General features: G+C 39.0%; 1 protein-coding gene across 1 annotated transcript; it reads left to right on the top strand.

The window, feature by feature from the left end:
• The first annotated feature begins 4 nt into the window (after positions 1-4).
• ISOC1 (isochorismatase domain containing 1) lies at positions 5-16,384 on the top strand. Its single transcript, XM_054002626.1, has 5 exons — positions 5-356; positions 10,538-10,657; positions 10,827-11,030; positions 11,413-11,529; positions 14,928-16,384. Exons 1-5 carry the CDS (start codon positions 81-83, stop codon positions 15,072-15,074), a joined length of 864 nt encoding a protein of 287 aa, XP_053858601.1. The 5' UTR covers positions 5-80; the 3' UTR covers positions 15,075-16,384.
• Positions 16,385-17,113: the final 729 nt, after the last annotated feature.

The raw sequence follows: 17,113 nt of genomic DNA, 5'->3' as shown, positions 1-17,113 counted from the left end.
GGAGGGAGGAGGCGGCGGGAGGAGGAGCGGCGGCGCGGACCGCAGCGAGCTGGCGGGGCTCGGCGCGACGGTCCCTGAAGATGGCGGCGGCGGAGCCGTTCGCTGCTCCGGGCGGCGGCTCCGTGCCCGTCCTTTTCTGTTTCTCGGTTTTCGCGCGGCCCTCCAGCGTGCCCCACGGCGCCGGCTATGAGCTGCTGATCCAGAAGTTCCTCAGCCTGTATGGGGATCAGATAGACATGCACCGTAAGTTCGTGGTGCAGCTCTTCGCCGAGGAGTGGAGCCAGTACATCGACCTGCCGAAGGGCTTCCTGGTCAACGAGCGCTGCAAGGTGCGCCTGGTCCCGCTGCAGATCCAGGTAAGAGCCGGTGGCGCGACAGTGCCGGCCGCCACAGGTGCATGTGAGGGCGGGCAGCCCGTCCTGTCCTGCCGCGGCAAGCCCCGGCCCCTTCCGGGAGGAGTGAGGAATCCTGGAGCCGGCTGGGACCGTGGGCGCAGCTCCCACAGCCCGCGCTCACTTGTCTCTCCGTGGAAACTTTTAGTTTTCTAAGCCGGGGAGGCAGGTGCGCTTTGCGCCACACGTGTGTGGAAGCCGGCCTTTGCCTTCGCCTAGCCAGGACTTACTTGGCGTCATGAATGGGAAGACAGGTCGCTGAAGTAATCATGGCTCTCCGTTAAATCAGGCGGCTGGTGCTACCCGGCCTTAGCCGGAGGTAATGCTGCGAGGTGGAAACTCAAAGAGTGCAGATAAAGTGGACTCCGCCAGAGCTCGGTATCTTGGCTTCTAGTTCATCAGGACCTCTGTATCCCTCTTTGCCTCAAAAAGCTCTTTCTGATATGCAGGTTTATAGTTTGGTAGTTCTGTAGCCACAAACTAGAAAGCCAGACTGCCAGACAGATGCAGTTATGGGTGCTTTCCTATGAAGATACTTTTATGCCCACTAGAGATTGGTGCAAGTAATACTTCCACTCAAAAAACATTGCTTCTTCCTTTCTCCATTCAAATTAAAAAAAAAACCACACAAACCAAAACAAACCTCAGGATTAAACCCCACATCATTGCTGTTTGCATTCAGAACATTTTTTTTTTAATTTATAATTAGCAAATTTTAGTTTGCCTAGCCGACATTTCTCAGAAGTTAGAAAAGCATTATCATAAGAGCTGAAACATTGCTTGTCTTCTCTTAATGTCTTAAGGAATGGCTGATTAATCCTGTTTGTAAACTCTGCTTAATCATAGTGTCTTGTATGCATAAACTCTAAAGGTGGTCTGTTTGCTTACAGTGTATATTAAGGATGCCTATGGCATATTTTGTTTTATTTTTAACTTTATGTATGGAAAGAATGGTTAAGAAGAGCAAACTAGTTGAATAAATTATTAACACTCATCATATTCCGTTTAAAACTTTTCTGTTTCAGTGTTGTAAACAGAATTTATGGGGGCCCAATAGAAAAACTGGAAAGAAACAGTCTTTCCAGCTTGCAAAAATAGTTGGTATATGTGTTAATTAAAGCAAGGATTTAAAAAACAGAATTTGAGTATTCTGGGCATATAACAGTGTTTCAGGTTAAAATTTGGTTCTCATTTGTGCATGCAGATCACTACTCTGCAAAGATTCCCTTGCAGATGCCTTCTGCACTGAAACTGTAAATGCAGCTCAAGCATTTGTAGCAGGACATACTTCTTGGAATAAAGGTCAGTATCGAGACAAGGATACATCGTTCCCAGGGTGCAAATGCGCTAGACAGCTTTGGCTGCAGGTATTCTGGATGAAACGTTGTATGCATTATTGCCTCTTTGATTGTCTGCTTACACCAATACTGTTGCAGTTTTGTTGCACCTGTTGATACGAAAAACAATGGTAATTGTGGGTTTTTCCTTGATATGTTTCAGCAGCTGTGAATGAGCTGAAGATGTCTCAAATGAGACATCACAATGATGTCAGTCAGCTTGCCTTAAGCCAGAGACAGGTGCTCAGAGATCACTTGTTTGAGAAACATTTGGTATGATACAGACACAAGCTGAGCTTTTTAAGACTTTTAGGACTTAGTGATAGGAATATTATACTTTCTGTATATTCATTCAGGCATTGCCACTATTATATGCTCTTTTTTCCTTCCCTCCTGCTTTCCTTCCCTCCCTCCCTCCCTGATACTTTATCTGCAGTTACACACAACATTGATTTGTCAACTCTGTGTGTGGCATAGTCACTTGAATCACTGTTTTGGATGTATGTTTCAAGAGGGACAACTTTTACTCGCTGATGTGATTAGACTTTCATATTTAGAAAGATATTTCTGGTTTAAAATTAAAATTCAGAGATGCTAGCAGCTGTATCACTAGACAATAATTTCAGTGTTTTTATATGCATGTTTTATGAGGAATATGTATGCATTTAGTTGGAAAGTAGGATTTTAACCTTTAAGGCAGCTAGTGCCCGTAATCTCTGGTATGTTATCCTTCCATTTTGATTCCTGTGCAGGCCTGTCATAGAAGGATGCCTTTTGGTATAATAGCTCACAAAATGTCAGCATCAAATGATGTTTGACTGGGCTGTTTCAATTTCTTGTCCCTGCAACTGAGGGGGGCAGTAATCTCATGGAGAAATTACCATATGCTGCCCTTGGAAAGCCACTTCTTGAACTCAGTTCAAAGCTTGATCTGTACAGGGACATTTGCTCTTTCATTGTTTTATGCCTTTGTACTATCCTCATATATGTTTGGTCTGGGTGTCCTGACACAAAACAGTCACTTAAGCTTTTGATGGCCATGCAGTGTTAGGCAGGCTGGTGGGGTGCACTACACCATGATGTTCTGCTCAGCTGCCACTCCTCAACTTGAATCTCTTCAACTCCAGACATGCAGTGAAGAGGGACGTTTCCTCAGGCCTCTCTCAAATGGAGGGACTGCATCTGCTTTTCATAAATTTTAAGCCTTATAAAATTTTCTAATATTTGTAGTTTGGATGAGGGAATGCAGGATCACTTTAATCGTCTCTACATACAGTTAAATAGTGCTACAAAAGTTTTTGTATTTTCCTGTAGTGTTGTAGCTGCCTTTGGAGGAGAGAAGTAAGGAAAAAGACTTTGGTGATATCCAAAGAAAAGACAGCTATATGCACATTACAGCTGTGTAATAGAGGAGCTTTCAAATACATAACCAAGAGAGAATATTTCACAGTAACTGTCATAACTTCAAGGTGGCTTCTCCTCAGGAGGACTTGCGCTCTGTATTTACAAACTGGTAAACCTTAAGTTACTGAAGCTAAAAGGGTAAAATTATTGCTGAAACCATTGCATAAAGCACGTCTATTCCAGGATGGTTTTTTGAGACAGGTTAGTGTTCTTGGGCGTATCTGTCTTAAATAAAACTGCTTGCAAAATGACATCCAACTTCTGCTGAATGATAAGGTAAATAAAATATAACAATTAATACACAGATTTTCATTCTTATTGGAAATACCTGATATTGCTCTGATAGTCTGGAACTAGAACTAACTAATTAACTCAGGAACCCAAGTCCATTTTCTGAAGCCAGGAAAAGCCAAAGCATAAATTGCAGGGATGTTATTTGGGGGTTTTAGGGTGAAATTATAAATTTTGATAAATTAGGACATTTCTAAATAAATAAATTTTTTTTGGAAAGCAGCATGTGGGGCCTTCAAGAAGGGGAGGAAAAGGGCTGAAAACACTGAAAAAGGATTTTTTTCCTCAAATCCAGACTCCTTGTTTGTTTATCTTTACTCTGCAACAAGCATTTTAGTAATTTTAAATTTTGCTGAAGACTTTTGTACTACATTAGTTATATGTACATCATGGTTTTTTTAACTAAATCTGTCCTTTTTAAATGCTGACTTACATGTAAAAGGCTAAACATTGGCTTAGCATAAGATAAATATTTATGTTTCTAAATTGAAACACTTGTAATCTATTTTTCTCTTGAAGTACATCAAACTGAATTTATTCAATTTTTTTACATTTGAAAGATAGGCAGCAAAGTACAACTGAATCTTACTAATTTCCTTTAAGAAATACAGAAAAAAGGTGGTAGCTTCATTTTGTTGTTGTCTCTTTTATGCCATTCTTGAAATACCATGGTTGTAACATCCCCCAGTCTGCCTTTTTAGTACGTAACCTTGATGTGAGATTTATGAAGTCACTAGTGATGTCAAATAGGGTTATTCCTTTGCTTCCAGTTTCTTGTTCATTACAAATACTATAAGGAAATTTCATTTTGTATGTATTATGATTTCCTGGACTTTGAACAGGTAAAGGACAGATAAAAAGCCAGTATATGTGAATATTTTTGTAAAGCTGAACCTGTAATTATAGGACTTCATCGTAATCACATTTTCTCTGATTAATAACAATAAGGAGCAGAGATGATATAGATGTGAAAAATCACCTCTCCTTTCTCACCTAGGTCTTTTCTAGAGTAGGATTTAAAGCTGTATGTAACTCGTGGCAGCATACCTTTAAGTCCTGGTCTGGACGAGGTCCTAGAGATGACTTCTTTAGCTGGGTAAAAGAGCTGCATGAGGTTACTTGACCATTTGATGTACCTATTCTGGTTGTGCTGTGGGTAACCTTCAGCTGGAGGACAGAAAATCCTAACTAAGAGAAATGAAGTGCAACAAATGGAAATGCTTATGTACTGTTGAGAGGAACTTCAGGTCATTTGGGTTTTGAAAGGGTATTTTTTTTTTTTCTTTTATTTTGAGTTCAAGGTGTTTAACATTATTGTGGCTGAGTAGATGTTATATGCAGGGTGGATTTAGATACTGTGTGGCTGCAGTGGCTCACAATCCTTGCCCAGCCTGCCTCTTTCTGCAGTGAAATCAAACAGGTGTTGATGTGCCAGCCCAGGTTTGATGTTTAGGTGTAGTTCTGCCCTCCCCCAGCTCTTTGGGATGTTGCACTGGGGAGGTCTGGGTGATTTTCACTGCCAGGAGATGTGAAGTGGAGGTGCCACAGCATTCTTGTAGAAGGGGAGGATGGCATTGAAAGCAAGTGAGCTGTGGTAGTCTGTTATTTTACAGTTTGTTCTTCTGTAGTATGTTTTAATATTCCTTGTTATAAGTTTGTAGTGGTTCATTCTCTGTACCCCATTTGGCTTCCCTAATGGTTCAGTACTGAGCTGTTTACCACAGTTTTCCACGCCAAAATATATGTCAATCTACATGTCAATCCACCTGTATACCTCCCTTTTTCCCTTGTCTTACCCCTGTCTGTCAAAGATAGCACACTCCTTTGGTTCTGGAGTGTTCCCTGTCTTCATCCCTTCCTCGAAGCAGAATTGGATTGTAAGGTTTGCTCCCTCCCCATGTTGGCTTCTGTTGGGGAGCCCTTACCCTGCACCCCTCCCCGAATGCCTTCCTATTGGTCAAAGGTTGTGTCCTCCCCATGTTCCCCCTACCCTTTAAAAGTAGCCCCTTCAGGTTCAGATTTGTCACTTGCTCTGCCCCCCTTGGAGATTAAATATTGGAGACTCAGACAAGTGTCCTTCCCTTATTCCTCTGCCTCGGTTTCCTCGTGCTCTGTGCCTCTGCTGTGCTACTCACGCCGCAGCAATCACTGCCACCTGCAACAGTCTCGGCAGAGACTCGGGGGTGGCCACTCGCGTGTCTGCCCTCCGGCCACCAGCGGGACAGCTAGCCGGCAAGCCTCCATCCCATGGTTTTGCGAGCCAGACGCAAATGAGTAGTAGGATTTACATGGCACAAAACAGAACTAGTAAACTAAACCTTTCCTTTATACATAGCAAATACTTACATGAATTTATTTATGGACTGTGTTAGCTACTATTTATGAAACTCAATTTAAAACTGCTTTCTGCTACACTCTGCCCTTCCCACATCTGGTCTTCCACATACCACCAGCAAGTATTGACTCTTTGATCTTAGCATCTCTTTCTTCCAGTTTCCTCTTGTTCTGCCACAATTCAAACTGCAAGTTAATCAGAAATAAATTAGAAAATCAATATATGAATTATTTGTGTTAGACTATGTAAAAGCTTTTATTTAGCAAATATACAGTTGACACTTTATTTTAGAGAGCTGCTGGCATGAATCTGAAGGCATAAATTAAATCATATGAAACCAACTTGACAATAAAGAAAAGCAGATATAGTGCTTTTGCTCCAGCTCCCTGTGCTTTTTGACATAAACATATGAGTTTCAGTGGAAGTCTATAATAAGGATACTCTCTGGCTGGAAAGACAGTTTTCTTCTGCACTTCACTATCAAATCAGAATTAAATTGAATTGTGTTCTATAAAATGGCTTCCAAATCCACTGTTTTTAATTATTCCATTGTCCTTATCCTTGACGAAACTTAGGGCAAATACTGTTTTTGCAGAAGATACCAGGCTGGAAGGAGCTACAAGCATCTGAAAATGCAGATTTCGGGTATTTCAAGACAAGCTGGAGAAACAGGGTGCAATAAGATGCACTTCAAAATGGAAGTAGCAATGTAGAAATAATCAGCTCCACAAACAGAAGATGAGGGAGAGTTCAGGGGATGATTTATAAGCCTAAAATGCACCTCAGGAGTCTAAGTATTATCCATTATGAAGACAGCAAATTATGTACTGGAAAGCACAAAATAAACAGGGCCTGGAAGGGCTGTGAATTGGCTGATATTTGAGGCCCTGCTAGAGCAGTGAAGTAGTATGGGCAGAGAAACACTGTTGTGACAGTCGTATTGAGTGCCTCATTCCAGACTGCAATTTGAAAACCACCCCAGGGAGGACCATGAAAACCGTTTGAGTTGTAGTAAGAAATACTAAAAGCATTAGATACATTTTAGAATAAGCAGGGGGAGAGGAAGGCCTGAAGGGAGACCTAAAGGTCTGATTCTTGAGGTCTGGTAATTGCATGGTTATCCACGTGATGGAGGATGGTAATACTCTTGTGTTTCAAATTCACTGTGGACCTAGCTGGAAGTAACACTCATAAACGTGACCAAAGGAACTATGGATGAGAAAACACTGAAAGGTAAAGGTAACAGAGCTGTGGGATAGGTTTTATAGGAGTTCTGTCTCTGATGGGTCAGACCATGTGGTTTTCTATGAAGAATATTTGTGTTTGTTTCATCCTTATGTAGGATGAAACATCCTGAACATCCTTCAGACTATGCAGCTACTTGACAACTTTCCAACTCTATTCACATTTATTCCTCTGCTAGGGGTGGTAAGACCATCTGCTGCACTGGCAGAAGAAGGTGCATATCAAAGCAGTAGATTAACATCACATTGGTCATTCTCTAGTCCATGATGGTTTGTGGTTCAGACAGATCTCAAAAAATTACAGAATCAGACTGTAAAAGACCTCTGAGATCGAGTCAATCCTGTGGCTGAACCCTGCCATGTCAGTTAGATCATGGCACCAAGTGCTACCTCCAGTCTTTCCTTCAATGCCGACAGTGACTCCACCACCTCCCTGGGCAGCCCATTCTAATATCTAATCACCCTTTCTGTGAAGAAATCCTTCCTAATGTCCAACCTAAACCTCCTCTGGTGCAGCTGTTAAAGTGATGGAAAGATTTAAATGAGAAAATAATAGTCTTCGCTTGTCATATAAAATGCTAAGACAAAATGACACATTTATGAATAGGAACCACATTTATAAATATTTTTTATTCCAATTATTCTATTTTTATTGCTGAGCAGTGGGAAAGTTAAATGTCATAATTGACTTCTGTGATGGTAGTAAGTGCCAGACTTGGAATGTGTCAGAGTAGGTGCTCCCTGTGGTGTTGAATTGTACATTAATACTGCCTGCCAACTGCTTTTTTCATTGTTCAAGCAAATGGTATGGTATGATGGATAGTATTCAAAAATAAGGTGATTATTTAATTTTGTGTCCAGTCTTTCTTGGTCTCAGGCCTCATTCATTACCTGGTGTAGAGTTGCAGAAGTGTTACTTGGAAAAAATATCTAGAGGGTGCCTTCCCTAACCCCTTGATAAATCAGCTGCTGCAGTGCTGAATACTGAAAATCTCCTAGGATTGAAGATCTTACATCTGTGGTAAATTTTTTCAGTGCAGCTGAAAAAAATTCTGGTGAAAAAGATTTCTCTAAAACCTGTTGTGATGCTCTTTTGTCTTCCTGTGGTATCAGTGAGCTCAGTATTACATCATCTGCACTGTGGTTTTTACTGCATTTGCCTCTGTAACTGCTTGTACGAATAGTGTCGCTGTTTGGCTCACAAGGACTGGAGGAACCATGTTTATGAATGGTTGCTGCTTTGGCAGTAGTGGTGTAATGAATCTGAAAATTGAGGGAATTTAGCATTTACAATTGCTAGCACACAAGTAATTTTCCCAACAATTTTACCAGGCCATTGCATATGTTTAAGCATGGCCATTATTAAGCATGGCCTTGGGAATTGAGATCAGCAGCATTTTACTCTGGAGACATGTGGTGAATCAATGAAAGTTTTGAAACTAATATTTATCGATTCCCAATTCCTTTGTGTTGAGTTGACCTTGGCTGGCCACCAGCTGTTCATCAAACTACTCCATCACTTGTCCTCAGTAGGACAGAGGGGAGAAAATACGACAAAGAAGCTTGTGCATCAAGATAAGGACAGAGAGGAATCACTTGCCAGTTACCATCATGGACAAAACAGACTTGGGGAAATCAGTTTGATATAGTGCTAATCAGTAACCAATTAGAATAATTGGAAATAAGAGCAAATGTAGAAACATCTCTTCCCTATCCCTCTCTTCTTCCCATGTTTAGCTCTACTTCCAACTTCTCTGCCTCCTCCCTTCAAGCAGCACAGAGGGATGGGGAGTGGGGTTTGTGGTCAGTGCATAAAACTTCACCTCTCCCATTCATTCTTCTCACACTCTTCCCCTGCTCCAGAGTGGGGTCCCTCCTCTGGGAGATAGTATGTCATGAGTAAATGTGCATCCTTCCCACAGGCTGCATTGCTTCCCAAACATTCTCCAGCATGAGCTCCTCTCTAGAGCGTCACAGGTCCTAGGAGCCTGCATCAGTGTGGCCCTTCAGAGTCACAGCCTTCTTTAAGGCATATTGCAGGCCTTCTTCAAGGTTCTGCTGTGGGGTCCTCCATGGACTGCAGGTGGATTTCTGTTCCGCTGTGGAAGCCCATGGGCTGCAGGGGCACAGCTGCCTCACCCTGGTCTGCACCAGTGGCTGCAGGGGAATCTCTGCTCCAGCACTTGGGGTAACTCTTGCCCCTCCTTCTGCACTGACCTTGGTGGCTGCAGGGCTATTTCTCCCACATATTCTCACCCTCTTTTCACAGCTGCTGTTGGACAGTGTGGTTTTTTTACCCTTGCTTAAATATGTTAGCATAGAGTTGTCACCAGCATCACTGATGTAACAGATCTGTCTTGGATTCAGCAGGCATTAGCGCTCTCTTGACAGGAGGCTGTTTCTGGCATCTCACAAAAGCCACCCCTACAGCCTCCCCTCATTACCAAAACCTTGTCACATTAACTCAATACATCTGCACTCTTCCAAAATACATTCTTTTACAAATTTTGTAATTTTGTTTCAGTTTAAAACATTACAGCCTCAGATTGCAGTGTATGAAGTGTATATAGTTAATGGGTACTTCCCATAAGCTCTTTATTCCATTTGATTTATCTGTCTGGTGAAAAGCTCCTGAATGGATGTAATTTCTCTTGAGTTGCCTTTCAACTAAATGATAGTATGTAACTCTTTTCTTTCCCTGTAGCTTCCATCTGAAGCTCTATACATTGGTTTGACAGGCAGTGCAAGTAATTTGTTTATGCAAATACAAAGCACCCTTTCTAAATGTAAGAAAATTAGGTATTTGGTTTATTTTTCTTATCCCCGTCCTTCTACCCTACTTGGTACCTTGTATGAGGGAAACTCTAGGAGATTACTTTTGTCATTAAAATGTGTTAAGTTTGGTTTCTAATATTTACAGTCTTCTCTACTTTCATTCTAACCTTTGGACTTGTGCTAAAAGATGTCATAGACAAATCAAATTGCCTACACAATGGAAGTATTGAAAATATATGTACTTACAGTATTTGAAAGCAAGTGGAAGTCTGAATTTTTTTTAACTTTAATTTATCCTGAGTCTATATCAATTCCAAGAATTGTGGATTTAAAAATGAATTTGAAGAAGGTAATTTTGCTTTTGTTTTTTGGTTTTTTGTTTTTTTTTTTTTTTTTTTTTTGTTTTTGTTTTTTTTTTGTTTGTTTGGTTGTTTTTTTTTTTTTATGGTTTAGGCAGTATGTTCCTCTGCCCCCTTCAGAGTTCAGAAATATCCATGTACTTTTATGTTGACTGGTGCTTCCCACCCAATAAAATCTTGATTACATAGTGATGACTATACTGTACCATTCAGTATCAGCTATTCATTTGAATTCAGAAACATACCAAAATAAGGCTTGAAAAACTTTTCTTCTCTTTTGACTCAAAGTAACGTAAATCCATAATCTAGCAGAGGTATTGCAAACTCTTCCTCATTTTGCTGCATTTCTGAAAGGATGTCCACTGCCATGGAAAACATTGCCTTTATTTCATTTTTTTAGATTACTGCTTTGGGCAACCTGACACCCTCAAGCACTGTCTTTTTCTGTTGTGACATGCAAGAACGATTCCGGCCTGCCATCAAATACTTTGGCGATATCATCAGTGTGGGCCAACGACTGGTATGTTTGCTTTTTTTTTTCCTGTAGTGAGTTTTGATTGCTCATTGTAAACTATTATTTTACACACAGTCTAACAATTACTTCATTTTAGGTAATAACAATGTCTTTGTTTTTTTTTTTTTTTCTTTTTTTCTTTTATTTTAAAATGTTTTCCTTTTTCCCCTTACAGCTCCAAGGTGCACGGCTCTTGGGTATTCCAGTTATTGTCACTGAACAGTATCCCAAAGGTCTTGGCAGCACTGTGCAAGAAATTGATTTAACAGGAGCTAAACTTGTGCTTCCCAAGACAAAATTTTCAATGGTGTTGCCAGAAGTTGAAGCAGCATTAGCAGAGATCCCTGGTGTCCGGAGTATTGTCCTCTTTGGAGTAGAAGTAGGTGCTTTGCCATTCTAATACTGGTTTATGGCAATGTCTATTGACCCTCAAAGGGGGCATCACTTTCTGTAATGAAAAAAAACCAACTCAATTTATATTACTTAGAGCTTAGATATCCTCTACAGAATAAATTATTTTTGTGTTGTCTTTAATATAATCTCATAAAAGAATTTGAGATGAGATACTTGTAAACTACAGGCACTTGTCTCAATCTTAACTGGCATTTAAAATGCATATTGAGTTCCCTTGTAGTGCCTGGTGTAGAAAAATACGTATTTGAACTCTAATTAATTATGAGCTCTAATTTGTGGTTGTGTTACTTTCATTTCATAATAATGGTTTGTTGGTGGCTTTTCTGCCTTTGATTTCTCCCCCGTAGACTCATGTCTGTATCCAGCAAACAGCACTGGAATTAATTGGCAGAGGTCTGGAAGTTCATATTGTAGCTGATGCCACCTCGTCAAGAAGTATGATGGACAGAATGTTTGCTCTTGAAGTAAGTTTCTTAAGGCTTTTTTCACCTTGGGTTGGTATGTTAAGTTCTCTGCTTATTGTAAGCTAAGAAGGAATTTCTATGGGCAAAGCAGTGGATAAAAGTAGATTTGAGAACTCTGATTCTTAAAATAGCATTGAAAATGGAGAAGAAGTACTGGGGTTTTTTTTATCTCCTTAAATTATGATTTAATGTGCATAACCCAGTTTGGGATGTTTGGAATTTAAAACTGATTGCTCCATACAATATAGATTACTCTGTATAAACAGTAGTATTTTAGCATATCCCTTTATGCAGTGTTGTCTCTACAGCACAGTAAAAGTGCTATAGAGCTTTTGGCTTTGTTGTTCCAAAGAGTATTTATTCAGGTGTTGAAATTCTTGAACTGCAATGAAGTACAGTATGTGATACTGTTCAAATCTCCTTGTACCTCTGTCCCTCCTTCTGCTTTTCCTCATCAGTGCAAATTAAAGCTTAAATCACAAGAACCTGATTATAGTAAAGATTCCCCTCCCCCCTGTTTTAGGAGCTTAGTCAAATGAAATGTTGAGAAAGTGGAGATAAATGTATCAAGAAGATTTAAAAGCACATACAACTATGTGGTAGCAAATTCATGCAAATGATTTTTTGATGGTGTACTCCTAACTTGCCTACAGGCATAACTGTTGAAAGTCAAAACCTGATACATACATTAAGTATTGCAATTTTTTGCCTCGGGTCCTAACAAGTATTTGAAGTAGAAACTGATGATAACCACAGCATGTTATACTTTTTTATGTATTTTGAGAAGACTTAATTTCTTAAAGGCTAAAGAGAAATCCCCAGCATACAGTGATTGATGAAACTCGTGACTTCAATTAAGTGGAAACCTAATGTCAGCTGTCACATAGAGTCTATACTCTACATACACATATAGAGTACAGGAGTGACTGAAGTAATGGACTTCCCAAATAATTGTGGTGCAGCAGCAGTAGGAGACAAAACAAATATAGAAAACCTGAAATCTGTTGGCCGTATTGTGTATGGTTTTGTACATTTATTACTTACAATGTGTCTGTAAGCATAGAAGTTGGGCCAATGTATTAAAGGTTAAAACAGTGACTAGCTAGCTTTGCTTTACTTTCTAGGCGAAAAGGTATTGATCTTAGAAGTGTGATTGCTTGCAAAAGCTGTAAATGTTTCAGTTTTAGATAACTTTTTGGTACACCTTTGCAATGCTTTCTCAATAAGCAAAAGAAAGTGTTTTTCTGTGGTCCCTTATGTTGTCAGTCATTACAGTGATAACAACTAGCTTCCTTAGCAGCCCCAAATAACTCCCACCTGGCCCCACCGGCCCCTTCAGTTCACATTTCCCATCACGTAGCATGTGTTTTGATTGTGCTGGTAATGAATATACAAATATTTGAGTGGGTGTACTAGGAAGAACAATTTGTCTTAATTGATAATGAAAGCTTTCATGCCTGCTTGGATAACAGGTTGTCTCTTCAGCATACACTTCTGTTGTGTGCTTCAAAATGACAGCAGGCAACAACTTCTAGTTAAAAAAAACTCTCAGAAACAAAAAAATCTCGAAATTTTCACTGATGAAATAACTCAGCACAAAAGTTCAAGATTGTGACTATTCTGAATCTCTGCCCCGTTTGATGAACAAGTCTTATGCCAGTGCTTGGTCTCAGATTGAGACAGCTTAGTCTGCTCCTGCTGGATTTCTTTTGTGTTCTTTCTCTTTTCTACTTATTCCAGCAGTGTGGATGCAACATACTGTCAATACTTACCTTCTCCTCAAAGACAGCATTCTAAGAGAACTTGTGATTTCCTTGGAAATGATCCAATATACTTAGCAAATGCACCTCTTATTTTCTGCTAATCTGAAATCTATAAAAATTATATCTAGTCCTAGAAAGGGTATAAGGCAATGCCAGCCTCTTTTGACATGTTGTGGTATGTTTTGCTTTTTAAAGAGAAGATGTTCTCTCTTTTCAATCAACATTTCACAGAGAGAAATTATTTTTTAAGTGTATAGATATTTTTTTCTCATCCATACTAGTTAAAACCAAAATCTTTGTATTCTTGGAGAGGCTCATGTTGAAAACATTGCCATAATATTTAATATTAATTTTTCTATTTTTCTTCTTTTTTGTATGTGTGTGAAATTTAACAAATATGGTTGTACAGAGTAGGAAAGCTGAGGAATGTAGTTCCTTTGTTTCAGCGTAAGAATATTGTGAGGCTTGTTGCTGTAATGGCAAGCAGGAAGTATTCAGTAAATCCAGTGTTGTTAGTTTGTTGTTATGTAGACTGTAGTTGCATATACTTTACTGGTTGGTCCCTTAAAGCTAGTAACTTCCACCCACCAGTTGCTTTGAAATTGAAGAGCTAGAAAGTTCGGAGCTTCTCTTTGCTTTAATGATTACAACTGAAACCTGTATGTACGTATCTCTGTTCTCTGCTGCTTGCCCTCCCTTAGCTCATTCAGGATCCCATTAGATTGGTGAAGCATGCAGCTGAGTAGAGGATGAGGGAGGGAAAGCTGACTCTATGAAGAGTTTTACTGCCAAAGCATCTGTATGATGGCTGGGAAGATGATGGGGGACGTGGGTTGGTCAGCCTTTGCTAAAGGTAACTTTGTTATGTAAGCAACAACCACAGTTTTGAAAGTCCAATAACTTTATAATAAGTCCTGTGCCTTGGGCTATGTGAAGCCCAAGCCCTGTTGAGTTCCACACTTGCAAAATCTAGCAGACCTCTTTTGGTTTTGCTTTCTCTGCAGCTCTACATTTTATCCTGTAGCCTGCAAGCACTGACACTGGAGTTACTGTCTGTAATGAAACATCATTTAAAAAGAGCTGCTGTTGTGCCAATATGATTTATAATGTCTGTAGAAGAGATTTTCCCTCTTTCTCCAGAGATTACTGCTACTAGTCCACTCTGTCGTCCAAAAGCTGAAGTAGTCATATATAACAAGGACTGAAAGAGAAATTGTTATAATTTCTTGCTTAATGCTGTTAGGTTGGACCTTGCTATTTTATTTTTTGTCCCAGGCCTTTCATCTGCATGAGAGTGAAGAAAGCTGACCTCTGGGTTATGCAAGGGAAAAGGATTGTTATTAAGATGTGTGGGGCTGCTGCCTATTAAATCTGACTTGGGGAAATAATCTAGTTCAAGTAGAAAGCCTTATTTGTAATCCAGGGCAGCCTTTTGCCATAGGAAAGTCTAAACCCTGTCAGTTTTTTGTCCTAGCTTTATAAATTATGCCACTAAGAAATGCTGGAATTAAATTGGCAGTATTTTTGTTAATAGGAGATGTTTTTTAAAATGCTATCTGTCTTTTCTTGCAAAATTCACTCATTCATATTTTCAAATATCTTACATGATTTCCTCCCTGTTCTTTTATTTTTCAGCGTCTTGCACGTACTGGAATTATAGTTACTACTAGTGAAGCGATATTGCTGCAGCTGGTAGCTGATAAAGAACATCCGAAATTCAAAGAAATTCAAAATCTCATTAAGGCAAGTGCTCCTGAGTCTGGGCTTCTTTCCAAAGTTTAAAGCAGGCATGGAAGAAGCAGATCTCGCCATCTTCTTTACAGAGGAAGGAAAGCGATAAGCGCACATCTACACATTCTTTCACTCAAAGTTTCGTAGGAGTGTAAAAATAAAAATTGACATACTTGTGCTTAGCAAAATTGTCTGGTTATATGTCTGGGTGCCAGTGTGTTCTGTTTAGTTACAGCTGTCAGAAGTTTCGGTTATCATAGGACCCTTTTATTGTCAAATTTCTTTATTTAAAAAAATAAATTAACAGAGGTGCCTGCTAGTCCATACTATACACTGATTGTAACAGCTCAAAAAAATGCATATTTCTGTGACACCCCTTGATTGTGTGCTTTGCAATTGTTCTGTGATGTCCTATTTTACTTTTGTACTAGTAGAAGATAATTACTTATTGGATAAATGTGATGTGATACGCTTTAATGTTCTATATAAATGAAGCATTTTATTAGGTCATAAATTAAAACTGAGTAAGATATATGACCTGTATGTGCGCTTTTGTTCTCTAGGATAAAATTTAAGCCCTTTGCTTCGTAGACAAGACACATAAATCAAGCAGAGCTGATGTTTGATTGCTCTAGGTAGCTGAAGTCTGCATCATGACTTTTGATTATACTGAAATTGAATGCCCAAGGCTGTACTTTCCTTAAGTGTATACAAACAGAAGACACCTTATAAACAACTGATGTAAACTCCTTCAGAACTTGTGAATATTATCAAAGCTTTAAATTGGAAATGCTAAGGATGTTTAATAATAAAACTTTTCAGGTTCGAGTGCTAAGTCTACTAATATGTTTAGATTTATTTTGCTTTTTTTTACCTCCAGTTTAGTTAGATTGAATAATTCTATCCAACTTGTTCAAGAGAGCTCTGGAAGAAGGTTTACCTTCTCTGGGTTTTTGTGCTTTTTTTGCGGTCTATAGTTGGGTGGAGTTTGAATAGAATCTGGGCTAAAAAGATTCTTCAGAAAAATAGCATCTGTAACATATATTTTTCCTATCTAGAACTAATCTTTTAACATGTGATTATTCATAAAGGCACTTCCTTCATGTTCTAGGGGATTAAACAATGTTGTATAAAGTTTACAGTGTGCCTGAGACATCTATTTTTTTAAAAGAGTGCTAGAAGATGTCATAGTAACCACTGATCTATTTGGTAGAAAAGCTATTAAAGCACATGTATTGTTTTAAATTGTTTATTTTCCCCACAAGATGGCTCTAAAAGAATTGTTTAATAAATAAATAGTTTCAATTGTTTCATATAACCTTTATATGTTCAAAAGAAATAAAGAGTTAACATTTGCTGTCTCTCTTTTGCTTGTGATATTTATTGTAGAGCAAATCCTGAAGGTTGTGTTTGCCATGGACCTTATTCTAGTTTGTACAGCTGTGGAAGTTATATGGATGCCATGGGAATTTTTTGTAAAGATCAAGGGTGGATAATGTTGAATTATTCTTGCCTTCAGCATCCAGTTACAGTGTTATTTAACACTCTAGAATATGAGGAATTAACATTATGCATAAGCTGGAGACTGGGATGCAAGTTGTGTTAAGAACACTTGCTATATCACTGACCTACTTTTAACCTTCTTTCCTGGTATATTGTGTTTATTAGCAGTACAAAGTTCACTCATATAAATCAACAGCTGTGCACAAAAATACTATAAATTTCTTATGAAGTAATGGGTTTATTGCCTTCTTACCTTTATGTGTTGATGGTACCAAGAGACAGTAATTGAAGGAAAAACTGCAGTATTTTTTCCCCACATTTATTTTTCGAACAATATCAATTGCCTCAAAAACAAATACATGTATTTTTATGAGGTAATGGTATTGTTACTAAAATTTTACCACTTTGATAGAAAAGTAAGTTGGAGGACAGATGTCACATCTTCCTTTACATTCCTCTTTTGCCACATTGGGAATCATTGGGTAGCAATATGGCACTAAAGAAGAAGCTATAAAATACATTGATAGTCCCCATGATGATTCTACTTTTTTCTTTTCTTTAATTTGCATTGCCTTCTGTAGCACACT

Source organism: Vidua macroura, chromosome Z (assembly GCF_024509145.1).
Source record: "Vidua macroura isolate BioBank_ID:100142 chromosome Z, ASM2450914v1, whole genome shotgun sequence".
NCBI lineage: Eukaryota > Metazoa > Chordata > Aves > Passeriformes > Viduidae > Vidua > Vidua macroura.
This window is presented reverse-complemented; position numbering and strand designations above follow the sequence as displayed.